The sequence below is a fragment of the Ammospiza caudacuta genome, chromosome 1, assembly GCF_027887145.1.
Source record: "Ammospiza caudacuta isolate bAmmCau1 chromosome 1, bAmmCau1.pri, whole genome shotgun sequence".
Lineage (NCBI taxonomy): Eukaryota > Metazoa > Chordata > Aves > Passeriformes > Passerellidae > Ammospiza > Ammospiza caudacuta.
The window spans coordinates 55,652,771-55,665,905 of NC_080593.1; the positions used below are offsets into that span (position 1 = coordinate 55,652,771).

The 13,135-nt window shown below is 39.9% G+C and overlaps 1 protein-coding gene across 1 annotated transcript in view; it reads left to right on the forward strand.

Annotated features, from left to right (window-relative positions):
* The window catches only part of ITGA9 (integrin subunit alpha 9), a 212,176-nt gene that overhangs the window by 170,221 nt on the left and 28,820 nt on the right, over positions 1-13,135 (forward strand). The window contains exons 24-26 of the mRNA XM_058803423.1: positions 417-542; positions 1,115-1,234; positions 3,033-3,134. Coding sequence (XP_058659406.1) covers positions 417-542; positions 1,115-1,234; positions 3,033-3,134 — 348 coding nt within the window. The remainder of the gene's footprint in view (positions 1-416; positions 543-1,114; positions 1,235-3,032; positions 3,135-13,135) is intronic.

Genomic DNA, 13,135 nt, shown 5'->3' on the forward strand with positions numbered 1-13,135 from the left:
ATAAACAAACTTGTGCGGGTTGATGTAGAGGAAGATTTTTGGGTCAGCCCTAGTGCTAAACTCTGCCTAATATTTCTGTAACTAGGACAACTATTGATTTAAAATGCTATGTCATAACATATATTTTGCTGAGGTTTTTCTCCTCTATCTCCAGACACGTACAGGTGAGCTAGGTTAGACATATTCATATCCTGTCCAGTAAAAGCATTTCCAGTGCATGGTTATCTGGCTTACTTCAGATACTTTCTTTAGGGTTATTTGACTCCCAAGGTGGTTATTTTTCTCTTTTGGCTATTAATAGGAGTCCAGACATTTAGCTCAGATTAAGGTGTGCTTTTACAGACAGGCTAATTCAACCTTCTTGTGTAATTTCACTAATTCTGAATAATAATTGTGATTTATAATTGTGCATGCAGGTTGGCCAGGACAAAGGAAGCTGTTCTTTCCATAGAAGCCACAGCCCATGTGTTGTTCCTCAAGAAAATGAAAACATTTTCCACACAATATTTGCTTTTTTCACGAAGTCTGGCAGAAAAGTATTGGTAAGAAACAGTACTGCTTATGGAATCACTAGAACATACAGCATATTTTACAAAACAGTTTGCATGGTTTGGCATGACGATCTGAAGCAGATAGTTCATGCTGGGGGGACATGTAATGATTGTAATTGTCTGTTTTTTAAGAGTAAATAGGAGGTTTGAGGAAGTGCAGTGGAAAGGGAATTAGCTGACGTGGCAGCACACACTTGGTAACCAGAGCCTTTGCTCTCTCAAAGGCATGTGGGAGCACTGGGTCACTGCACTGCCTGACCCACACAAAGGGCTGGTGTTCAGCAGCAGTCCTGTTCCTTTCAGTTTTGAATGCTTGCCTGGCTCAGCAGCTCTGTAGGGGACTGAATTTTACCTGGCTTCCTTTCATTTCGGCATCTGTAGCCAGCTATCTTCAGGTCTTGAAAGTTGTTGTTTCAGTGCAAGAGTGCTGTATTATAGCAGTTATATAACTTAGTTTTGTGGTGTGTTTGCTGTTTATCATTTATAATTGAATTTTACAATTTTTCATTTATCATTTAATTTTTACCTCCTTTGCCTAACAACTTTTTCCATATTTCCTGTAGGACTGTGAAAGACCAGGCAGATCTTGTTTAATTCTACACTGCAACATAAGCTCACTACCTAAAGCAGAGTCCTGTGATATAAATATCTACATGCTGCTGAATACCGAGATACTCAAGAAAGTATGTGGTCTCCTTGTAGGTTGTCTTCAATGCCAATTTAAGTGTGCTTAGGTGAACCAATAAACTCAAAACTTCCATTTCTTCCTCTTTATTAGTGTGTGAAAAATAATAGTGGTATCAAAAAAAACAGATCTACTCATTAACAGGGTGTACAGAGGGGTTAATCTTAGTTCTTACCCATTACTCATTAGAATAGAAATAAATTTAGTTCAGAAATTTATACGTTGAAAAATAACAAACGAGACCCCTAATTGTGTGCATGATGTTTAGGCTAGAGATTTCTGAAAATCTCATTTATATCTGTAAGTTTTCATTCTAAAAAAATGTAAGTGAATGTACACTGTGACCAGCTATGTATTATCTTCCTGTGTAAAGAGAGACATAGAAGTATTTTATTATTACTAAATAATAATAATAATAAAATATAAAATGATATAAATAAAATAATAAATATAATAAAATAATAAAATTATAATTAAAATAATATAAAATAAATAATAAATAATTTATTGTTTATTAAATTATTGTTATTCAAAGAAGATGCATCATGACCACATTAATGCTGAGCTTAACATTTGTGGCAATAAACAAATGGTTGGCATTTAATTTCTTTCTTCTCTGAAGCTGCTGAATGAGACAGTAAATTTTTTATATTTTTTGTGATTTACTGCATTTTGACCTACGTTCCTTTACTTAAAAAAATGCTGACTAATTCTGGCGAGATGCTGTAAGGTTATGAGGGAATAAGATAATTGAGGGAGAAGACTGATAACATAAACCTATTAAAATAAACCTGTCTTTCATAGCTGTTAGATTAAAAGCATCAGAGGCAGCCCTTATTAGAAATCAATTAATAGTCTTGAGGTTTTCCAATTGAAACCAATAAGTCTGTTAATGTTGTTCATATTTGAAAAGAAGAAGTACAGACATGGCCAGAAGTTTCAGATATTTGTTACATACTTATAGAAATGCAGAAATATGCAAATAAGTAGTGTTTACATATTTACATAGTTTACATAGATTACAACTGAGTGCATGCAAAATATGCTTCTTGGGATATAGCCAGGCTTCATCCCATTGCTGGGTCCCTTCTAAGATTACTTTTAGCAACACTCCCTTAAAAGACATAGAGTGTTTACACATGTTTGAGTATCACCAGTGCATGCTGTTTTCTACTTATTACATACTCTTCCCAAGGCAAACCACATACAAGTGAGTCATCTGTAAGTTGAAATGGCATCTTATTGAAATGTGCATGTTAAAATGCACCGGGCGTTTTATTGGAGAAATACGTATTAATGAGAGGAATTGTACAGTGAATAAGATAGTTGCCATGCACAGATTCAAATAAGAGGTTCTCCCCCGGGATATATTGTAGTTTATCTCATTTTCTGTATATTATTTTTATGTTCACTTGAAAAACAAATGTGTACATTTTTCACAGTTAATATTGAGCCTGCCTGTGTCATTGGATTCTCTGTCTTGCTTTCATGATAAATGTGGGAAATATTAACAAACCAAATACAAAGTATGTGTTTAAAGTCTAACATACCTGATTTTTCTATAATCTGAAACAATGTGCTCAGGTATATCTTTTATGAGCATAAAGTATATTTTTTCAAAGCAGAGTTGTAACCAGGCTGGTACTTAACTCCAACCTAGCCTTCACTAAGCGTTGTCTGGGTGTATTTATTATACTGGCAGTAGTTTGATGGTTTGTTGGGCTTTTTTTGACGGGAGGTTGGTGCTTTTGTTGTTGTTGTTGTTAAGTCCAGTTGTTCCTCTTTATTCTCCTCAGGACAGTTCATCAGTCATCCAGTTTGTTACAAGGGCAAGGCTGCAGGTGGACCATGACCTCAGAGTTGTGGAGGTGCCCAATGGGAACCCAGAAGAAAAACCAGTGAGTACACAAAGCTAAAGAGAAATGTTTCCTTGTCCCAGTGGGCTGGAAATCACTGAGAGCTCTATACAAACTGGAATTTGTGCCTGGGCTAACCTACAAGAGTGCCTAGACTTTGACTAGACTAACAGTACTGTGAACTGTGTTTTTGTGGTTTGGCTTTCTGTGAAAACCATGTAAACAGAGTGAATGTTGTTATGTCAAACCAGAGTGATCTGTGTTGTACTAGCTAAAATACCCTTCAGGTAGTAATGCGAAAATTAGGTCTAGATCTTGATTTATGGTTAATATTTGCTTTAATGTAATTCAAATTTCCCTTGAAAACCTAGAAGAGACTTGAAACCTCAGTAAGTCTTTTCACATGTGCCAGAATGAAATATTTAGAAGCGTTAATGATATTTTGGGAGCTGTGAAAATGCAAAAAAGGTGTCTAAACTTTCAGAAATTAATTTAACTTTTTTTCTTGTGCTAAACTGGTAAAAATCAAGTATGAGCTGATACCACATATTGTGTTGATCTCCCTCTTCCTCCTGAGTCTTCTATGTTTTTGGTGCCATTTGTCTTCCTTCCTTCTGTTATCCAAAAATCTGCCACTTCACTGCTACTGCTGTGTCTCAGTGTCCATTCACCTGGCTGGCACCACCCAGTTCACAGCCTCTTGTCCTGGGCACCTCCAAAGGGCTCAAATCTGCATTTCAATCAGCATCTCAATCTGCAGTTTGCAAACTCAGCTATTTGCACCAGAGATATCCCTCAATAATCATGTCTGTAACTGTAGTCTTGAATTTCTATTTCATCAGACCTGTCAGAAAAAGGAGTTATTTTATATAACACAATCTTCTTTTTTCTGTTCTGTTTTCTTTTCTTTGTCAGGTTTCTCTACCATTCTATACAATAGGCTTGGAAGTTAAAATGAAAAACATAGCCATTGTCGCAAACGTGCCTTCTATGTGGCCTGCAGTCCTGAGTGTTGATACATTGCTTGGCCTCTTCTTAGTTCTGTGGCTTGCACAGAGCACATCTTGCAATTGCATGGCAAAATTTCATTAATGACTTTTGAGAAACAACATTCACTTTTAAAATTTCAAAGTTTTATTAAACCTTAACAAAAATAAAACAAAGTACTGAATAAGGAAAAATTTTACAGGTCTGAGAGTCTATGTGACCAGTAGCCCTGCACTCGCTTACAAAATGGATGCTCTGCCTTTTATAGTCTTGGCCCCTCCCAAAGTCTTGTCAGTCGACTCCTTCTCTGCCAACCATTGGTGGAAATCACTTTCTTACAACTTGATTGATGGTCAGGTGTTGCCATGCTGCGCCTCCTGGTAACAAGGTTGCCCTCCCCTAAATGCCCGGGCTAGTGACAATAATATAAGGGAGAAGGGAAAGAGGATTATGGGGAGAACATATAAAAATAACTATGTATATGTAAAACTTCTCTTAACATACACATAATATTAATCTCTTAATTGTGAGAGCCAACCATTGTATTACCCATTTATAATATGACTGAAGTAACACCTGACTGTGATACCCATGTCTCAACGGAAATGGAAGAACCCAGTATCTCTATGACAAATATTTTCAACTGTAAAAGGTTTTAGAATATCTGAGAATGATAGGCACACTGTAAAATGTGTCAGATTGCTATTTTTTAATGTTCAAAATTTAAAAATGCTTTTTTTCTAGAAATGCTGGCTCTGCTGTATTTCATTGTTATCTAATGCTTAGAGAAAGAAAAAAAGAAAATTAGGCAAAAAAAGAAATTGTCCTTTTCTATTCTCAGAAAGCCTTTCATCAGGCCTTGAGTCGCATTAGGAAACTCACTGTGTATGTGTTGGGAAGCTATCTTAAGCTTCAAACAAGAGCTTGCTTCCAATTCCTGGAAAGCCCTAGCTGTAAAAGATCATGCTTGAAATGCTGTAGCCATGTAACATTAATCTGTAGTTTCAAGTACTTTCTCATATGAGTGCCAGTTCTTCTCTACTTTATGGTATTTCCATATGCCAGCTTCAGTATTGCTGTATGTTTTGCACAGGGTCATGTTCACGCACAAATTTAGGATATGGCTTGGCTCAAGGTCTTAATTTTTCTGCATTCTCTTCTTGTGAAATGCAGAAAGGAAGAGTAGTTGTTGAAAGCCACAACTATTTAGCTGGAAATAGAGACTGGAGAAGGAAAATGTCATCGTTCAACCTCCTCTTTTTGTTTTTAAAGCTCATTTTTCACTTTTCATTGACCAGAGACTGCTGTACTCTATCTGTTTGGATAGCAGCTCCTTTTGTACAGTTGTGCATGGAGTTGCTATGAGACTGTTTATGACAGTGTTCCCTAACATTTGTTAGACACTTTATCATGCTAAGGTTGAAAAGGCTTTTTGCTTTCTAAGGCTAAATGTGGGCTTATTATCATTTAATTTATTATCATTATTAGCATCTAAATGGTTTTTAAGACCAGGTACCATTATTTCAATTGGCGCTATTACATTATAGTGTACAGTATTGTCACAGACATTTTTTCATAGAAATCCTTTCTTTGGGATTTGTTCATCTTCTGGGAAGCTGAGGCCCCAGAAAGAGAATGTAAACAATGATTATCAGCTTCTGTGGAATGCAATAGGGTGCACCTAGTGCCATAGCGATTGGCTCATGTTCCATGTGTACAATTAAGGGCCAATCACAGGGCAAGCTCTCTGGAACACAGTGACAGAGAACTCTCTTGTTTTTAGATTCTATTCTTAGCTTAGCAAGCCTCTGCAACTTCTCTCTTTATTCCTTTTAGTATAGTAATAATGCATTATATATCATATATCAATAAATCCAACCTTCTGATCATGAACCAAGATTCTTGTCTCTCTCTCACGACCCTCATCAGGTCACTGTAATATAGTATCAGAGTGCAAATTCTCTGTAAAGAAGATAAATTGAGACAGAAGACAAACAGAAAAGGAAGGCTGATATTTTTATGGTAGTATAAGAAATACCAGTGGACCACCCATATAAATACCAACTCTGTCAGAAACTTCAACAGTGAGTGTGAGTGAGTATCTCTAAGTTGGGGTAGCAGGTTGTCTTTTAAATTAACCCATTTTAAAAAAAAATATGCATTTGTGCAATTCTCAGAAATAATTTCTCTGGAATTGGATATGATTTTATGTGATTTTTAATTATATATTTTTGGTTCTGGTTACAAAAGGCTACTCGAGCTCTTATATTAGACAAATCATATGAAGAAGGTGATCAGAGTTTGGATTTGGCTCTGTGATGACAGCGGTACTAGCATCTGTATATATTGTCTGAAACTGGTGTCATATTTTCAGGAGGCATACTTTATTTTCTTCATCATATGAGTTTCCAGGAAGGTTTGGTTCTCTTCTTCTTGGTCTATGAGCAAAACCAACAATAAGCTCCAAGAGAACGCTGTAGTCAAACACCAGATTGAAGCATCCACATTTTCTGCCCACTGCTTGTGTGCAGGAAGAGGAGGAGTTCTCTTAAGGAGCAAAAGGACGGCCTTTGGAAGGAAGGAAGGATGAACTGGATTTTACTACAACAAAACTATCCAAATGCCTCTGAGTCTTCCTGTATTGAAAGTGAGGGAATGCAAAGCTGATTGCATGAAAAGGCAACCCCAGATAAAATGTATGCAGGTCCTGCAACACAGTGACCTGTAATGCTTAGGGCTGCTGTCTGGTACTATCCACTAAGTACGGGTATGCTCCATCAACCCTCTGAACCTTTTGTGCCTTCTGGATAGAGTTCACCGTTCTTTTATTTCCAGTTCAGTCACTCTAGGTTTAATGCATATCGCAGGTAACCCCAAATGTTACTGTATCCCCTATCTATTTATGCCCAAAATAGTGGGCATAAATAGATAGCCAGAGCTGGTCTGGTGCCAGGGTACCACTCATCAGTGCTGAAAGTCTATTCTTCCTTTCCTCCTCTTCCGTTGGAGTAGGGACCCAAGGCAGCAACCCCAAAACTGGCAGAGTCCAGCAGGTGTCAGGAGGCGGCAGCAATTGGGAACACTGATCCCACACACCCTGACAATTTCTATCTGCCACTAGTGCTGCTTCAAAAGCTCCTACCGTCATGGGAGGGTTTGCTGCCATTTTCCCTTTGCCTTCAGAACCATACACTCAGCTGTGGCGGGCAGCATCTTAGGATGGGTCACTCTGCAGATTCAAGTTTCTCTTTGTCTCTGGTGGGTGTCTGTGAGAAATAGCAATTTTGTATCTAGTGATTGTTTACTGTTATTTTTTGTCCGTTGCTGTTTTGCTTGCTAGTAAACTGCTATTTTTCACTTATATCTACTAGTATTTGGTTTCTTATCAGTGGAAAGGGATTAACACTAAGAGAGAGAACTCATTGTAGAGTGTTCCCTTTAAATTGTCTTAAACCAAGACAATGCAACACAGTCAAGAGGTTGTCCTCCATGGGTTTTTTCTGCTCAGAAGTTAGGTATGTTTATGTTTCCAATGATAATATATTTTGGAGAAAAACAACAGCAAAAATAAAACTTACAAAAAGTCAGTTTATGGTTATGAAGACTTGGAAGCTGTCTTTATATGCATATTCTGTGCAAAGAGATTTAAATGTATATTCATGAAGCTAAGCTTTAGCTGTCTGCCTGCAGCATTGAGGACTCCCGACTTTGGCCTATTCTCCATGTCTGTGTTGAAGCAGCTTGTGGTACTGGACAGTGTCCATGATGTTCCAGCTGTTTTTTTTTAATGCATTGGGGAATACATCCTCCACTGAGCAATCCACCAGCAACCTCTCATTTTTTAGAAACACTCAGCATTTTAAGGCATCAGATCTCCCCAGTTTACCTTTTTAATATCTGGATTGAGTTTTCTCCAGCAGCTTTACAGTCTCCTTGCCAGCAAATTATTTGCTGCCATATTGTTTTTGTCATGTTAAGGTATTCATTTTATTTTACATTTCTATTTGCTGCTATAATATTCCTTTTATAGATTTTCTTGTCTTTACACTGCAGTCTCTCAGGTAGAAACATACACTTGAGTAAAGGAATAAAATACACAATAACAATCAATTACAGTTAATTTCCCAGGGATAGAGGCAAGCAGGTTGCAAAGAAACTTCAGGTTTGTATTTTTAAAGAAAATACTGCTTTTCTTAGTATATGTAAATAAATAAATATGTTCTGGTTTGAAAGCAAAACCAGTGAGAGACTCCAAGTCAGAAATACAATTTATTAGGAAAAGGAAAAAAAAACCTGAAATACATGCAATAATGCAAAAGACAAAAAAACACTGACAGAGTCAGAATACAACCTGACATCCTGCTAGTTAGGGTGGTGGTAGCAATCCAGATGAAATGTTCTTGTTGAAGTGATGATCCTGTAGAAATGATCTGGTAGCTCTTGTCCTCTGGAAACCAGTGGGTAAGGGCAGCCGTTCCTCTGGGAATCCAGCGGAAAGATTGCTTGTGGTGTCCCAAAACCCAGATTATATCCAGATGGGGGTGCTTAGCTCCTCCCCCCTGGGTGGAGCATCTCACAATGCGCTGATATTGTTCTGAGTCATGCTATGGGTCCTTGATGTCCCCTTAAACAGAAATGGCTCCCAGAGGGAGTTATCTCCGAGTCATGAGGCAAGACATTGATGGGCCCATTAACAGGAGATAAGGAAAAAAACAATGCCCCTCCTGGTTTCAGCAGCTCTTGAGGATGGGGATAGAATACATCTTTATATTGTAACCTAGGACAATGTAGAAGGGATGTATATGCATATATGTACGCACATAAAGGAGAATAGTGTCTTTACTGGTGAATTCCCCCCAAGCATAACAGTACTTGAATGAAAAAGTCAAGCAGCAATGCAGTGTGGTTTGAAAAAACAGAAATAATCTAGGTGATAATACAGAAATAGAATAGCATTTTTTTATAAGCACCGTGCCTCCCATGGTGCTGTGGCTCATGAGGCAGGTGCCTAAAATTTATTTAATATACATGAGCAAAAGGAAAATTTCTCAATTTGCATTTTAAATCAGCTTTTGCTGAAGTATGTTCCTTTTCTTTCTGAGTACCAGTGCAGAGTCTGTTCCTCTTCCAAAAAGGGCTTTGATAGAGTATGAACTTCAATTACTTTCAAAAATTCCTACTCAGTTAACTTTTCACTTACATGCTTTACTGAAATAAGGTGTTTTAAACTTCTTGAAAACAAAAGTTCTGTTTCTTCATAATTTGTTAACCAAGATATAGCTGTCAGGATATAGCAAGTGTTGGCACAGGTAGAAGATGAACTGGTAGGTGCTCTTGTACATCTGTGTTCGGCATTGCAAAAATCAGTGGTTGGGTGGAAATCTCAGTTATCTTCCAGAAGGGCAGTTGCACTGAGTAAAACCTGATTGAGGTGTGAGCTACATAAAGCTAAATGGCAAGCTGCACTGCCTCCTGGACTTCCCCACTTTCAAATCCTGCATGTACAGTGCAAAATGGAAACGATAAATGTGAAACTAAAAATCCTCATATGTCAAGACAGCGATGTTTTTCATGTTTTTTCCCTGGCATTTTATGAGAATCTGAAAACAAACATCAATCCACTCTGTATTTTGTAACTGTTATATGTGCTTTTTGTGAACCACCTGCTGCCCCTGCTGCACCTTTTGGGATATTTTGCCAACACCATGCCCCTTATCTTCAGCATCGGTTACTCTTATCACTTCTGTCTTCTCTATAGGTCAGAGCTGTGGGAATTGTACTGAGATGGAGGTTGCCTTGTGCTCCCCAACCTGTTAGCCACCCTGCAGAGGCTGTCCTGCTGGGATGGAAAGGACAGGGAATTCAAGGTTTGCCCAAGAACAGCTTTTAGAGACTGTGCAATGGCCAGTGGGTCCAGCAGCAGGTGGCAGATGGTGTACTTCTCTTTAGTACCAATTACCCTCTGCCTCCAACCTTCCCCCCAGGGATGGCTTGCTTCCCTGGCATCCTGTCACTGACTGTATTGTCTTCTTCCTGATACTCCAGATACACAATATACTCTGACTGCTCAATCTGATTCAGTTTGGGTTTGGCTTGGGTTTGTTGTTGTTGGTACCTTCTTCACCAAAGCTCCTTGCAGTTGCTCTGTATTTATGCAGGCAGATTTTGAGGACTTGAGATGGCTAAGGACATTAACATGCACAACATCTGTGCTCCTCTCCAAACTACAAAGCATTGAATGGGGTTTTTGATGCATGTGTGTTGATTCCAGACTGCTAGAAGAAACCAGACAGTAAGAAGCTGCTGCTCTACCCTATTAGCTCAAGCTGTGACTGCAAAAGCTACAACCAGGGTCTTCTAGCCAGTGTGCTTCAGACCTGAAATGTGAAGCTCTTGCTATAGAGATAACATATTATTTCATCTCTGCAGCTTTTTCTGGTTCTGTCTTTTGGCAGGATGAAGTGCATATAGGTCTGTTGTGCTGGAGGTTGTGATGTGTTAACATTTGCTTGCTGAGTAGTGGAAAGAAGGCACCAGAGACTGCTTTAAAGGTCTCTTCAGTAAAGTTGGCAATACTTAAAATGTAAAGAGATCAGGTTTTTAGAGGCAGAAAGGAAAATAAAATTAATGTCTTGTTATCTAAGTCATAAGACCTGTGTCCATAAGATGGATGCTAACCTTAGCATCTGTGAAAACTTGACTGCCACATTAGATCATCTTTCCAAGCTGCTTAGAAATACAAGTGTCTTGGCTAAGGAAAGCAGGAGCCTCCTTTGGAATGGAAAATATGACCCCCTTCCCTCTAAATTATTATTTAACTTTGAAATTAAGGGGCTTTCAGGCAAAGATACAAGATAAAGAATAACAGGTCTTGACTAATGTATGTGTGCATAACAAGGCGAGCATCAACAACAATGTTAACAACAACAAACATGAACAGAAATCCCAGTAAATTGTCTCTTGCCTCTCTTTAAGCCATTTCCACTTTGGTGCAGTTACGGTCACAGCCGGCAGGGGCGCTGTGGACTCCCGGCCAGGCAGGGCAGGTGCGATGATTCCCCCGCAGCTGCAGGGGGCGCTGTGGCGCCGCCTCTCTCCACACGGTAATGGCAGACGCAGCCGGCAGAGAGGGATGGAGAGGGGGCTTCCCTTACAAACTCACTCAGCCCGACCTTCTTCCCCCTCTGGATAGCAAAAGGAGCTGTAGCAGAAACCTCGGAGTGGCAAGCTAGGAAGGCAGGGATGAGCAAAGTCCCGGGGTGGTAGATGAGATGTATCAGAAACTCAACAGTTGTAGCTGGAGCTGCGGGGCCTCCCTGCAGGGCAGGGGTGTGAGTTACAGTGTAGTAAAGAAACCTCAAAAACCATTGGGGGCTGGGAAGTGGCAGCTGGACTCCTGAACGGGGCTCCTGAACATGGCCGGGTGAGGCATCCTTGGTGGAGGAGGGGGCTTAGGGATCCTGGGGTTTCCCCTGAAGGACCTGAATGGATGGTGAAAGTCCTTTTTCAGTGAGGTAGGATGTAAATAAGGTTCCCAATTCAGTGGGACCTCATGCGCAGAGGCTCACCCCACAGCAGAAGTAGGAGTGGGCTAGGCTCCAGTGGTGGCAGCGAATTCCCTCCAGCTCAAACGTCCTCCTCTGAAGCTGAGAGAGAGAGAGAGGGAGACAGAGCTAGCAGCTGCCTCAGCCCTTTCTTTTCCCATCCAAATTCTTGCAGTATCTCTGCCCTTCCCAGAGAAACCCCTAGGTAAAAAGAGAGAGTAGCCAGCTGGACCCCTTCCCTGAGCTGTGGCCACTTGTTTTCTCTCTCTTAAGTACCTGGTCATTATTGTCTCCTACTAACATATATGGGGAGAAATTCTTTGAGAGAATCTTAAACCCCAACAACAAGGAAGGCAGAAGATCTGTGTTTGATCCCTGTTTGGTATTTCCTTTGTACTGGGTGTGAGGGACAGTCTGCTGCTTAAGAAGCTCTCTGTTCAGCAAAATATGTTTAAAAGTCTGACAAAGGCTTTGTGCTATTATCTAAAATGCTAAAATTATTTTTTCTTGGTTGAAGAACTGGCCCATGTTTGAGAACTATTTTGAATATTGTGATACTAGTTATGGGAATTTGGATAATGCTAAATATGTAGAGCTTTGTTCATGTCTATTTGCTATGTTTTCAAGTCTTGTTATCATGACACCAAAGCAAGGCCACTCATGGTCATCTTTGAGAGGTCATGGTGATAAGGAGAAGTGCCTGAGAAATATCACCCTGGTCTTCAAAAACACCAAGGAGAACCGACCCGGGGAAACACCCGCCAATTAGCATAACTCAGTCTCTGGAAAGGGAAAGGTAATGCAGTGTCTCATTCTGGAGGCCATCTCTATCCACATGGATGACAAGAAAGGGATCAGGTGTAGTCAACATGGTTTCACTAAAGGCAAACCATGCTTGACCAACCTGATGACCACAATATTCTCATATGCAAAGAGACTGGACTGGATTAATGGCTAGTGAGGTGGATTGAGAACTGGCTGAACAGCAGATACCAGAGTGTTGTAGTGGCACAACGTCTAGTGGGAGGCCTGTCACTAGTGGTGTGTGCCAAGGTTCAACACTGGGCCCATGTTAGGTCATGTGTGTGGGGTGAGGGGAAAGGAGACAGAGGCACTCACCCCTGATGTTGGTGTGGCACAGAGGAAGTTTATTTTTCCAAGCCCTTCCTTATAAAGGGCATTTTGAAAGACCTGGTCTGTATGTTCTCATTGATCGGAACTCCACGCTCCCTTGGGATCTGGCCAGTGAAATGCTTGCAGCTTCATAAGAGACCCGATTAGGAAGCTCACATATGTCTGATTGGGAAGCTCACATATGCCTTCCTTGTTTAATAAAGTTTGTAACTTGTTTCTTGTCACCCATCTGCAAAGGCCCTTTGCAAACGGGACAACACAAGACAGCATGGGCCAAATTTGCATGGAAGCTGCAGCATTTATATTCAGGGTCTGTTGATGGAGAACTCAGGCCACAGGCACAATGCTTATGTGTTACAACTTACAAAAAACTAAAAC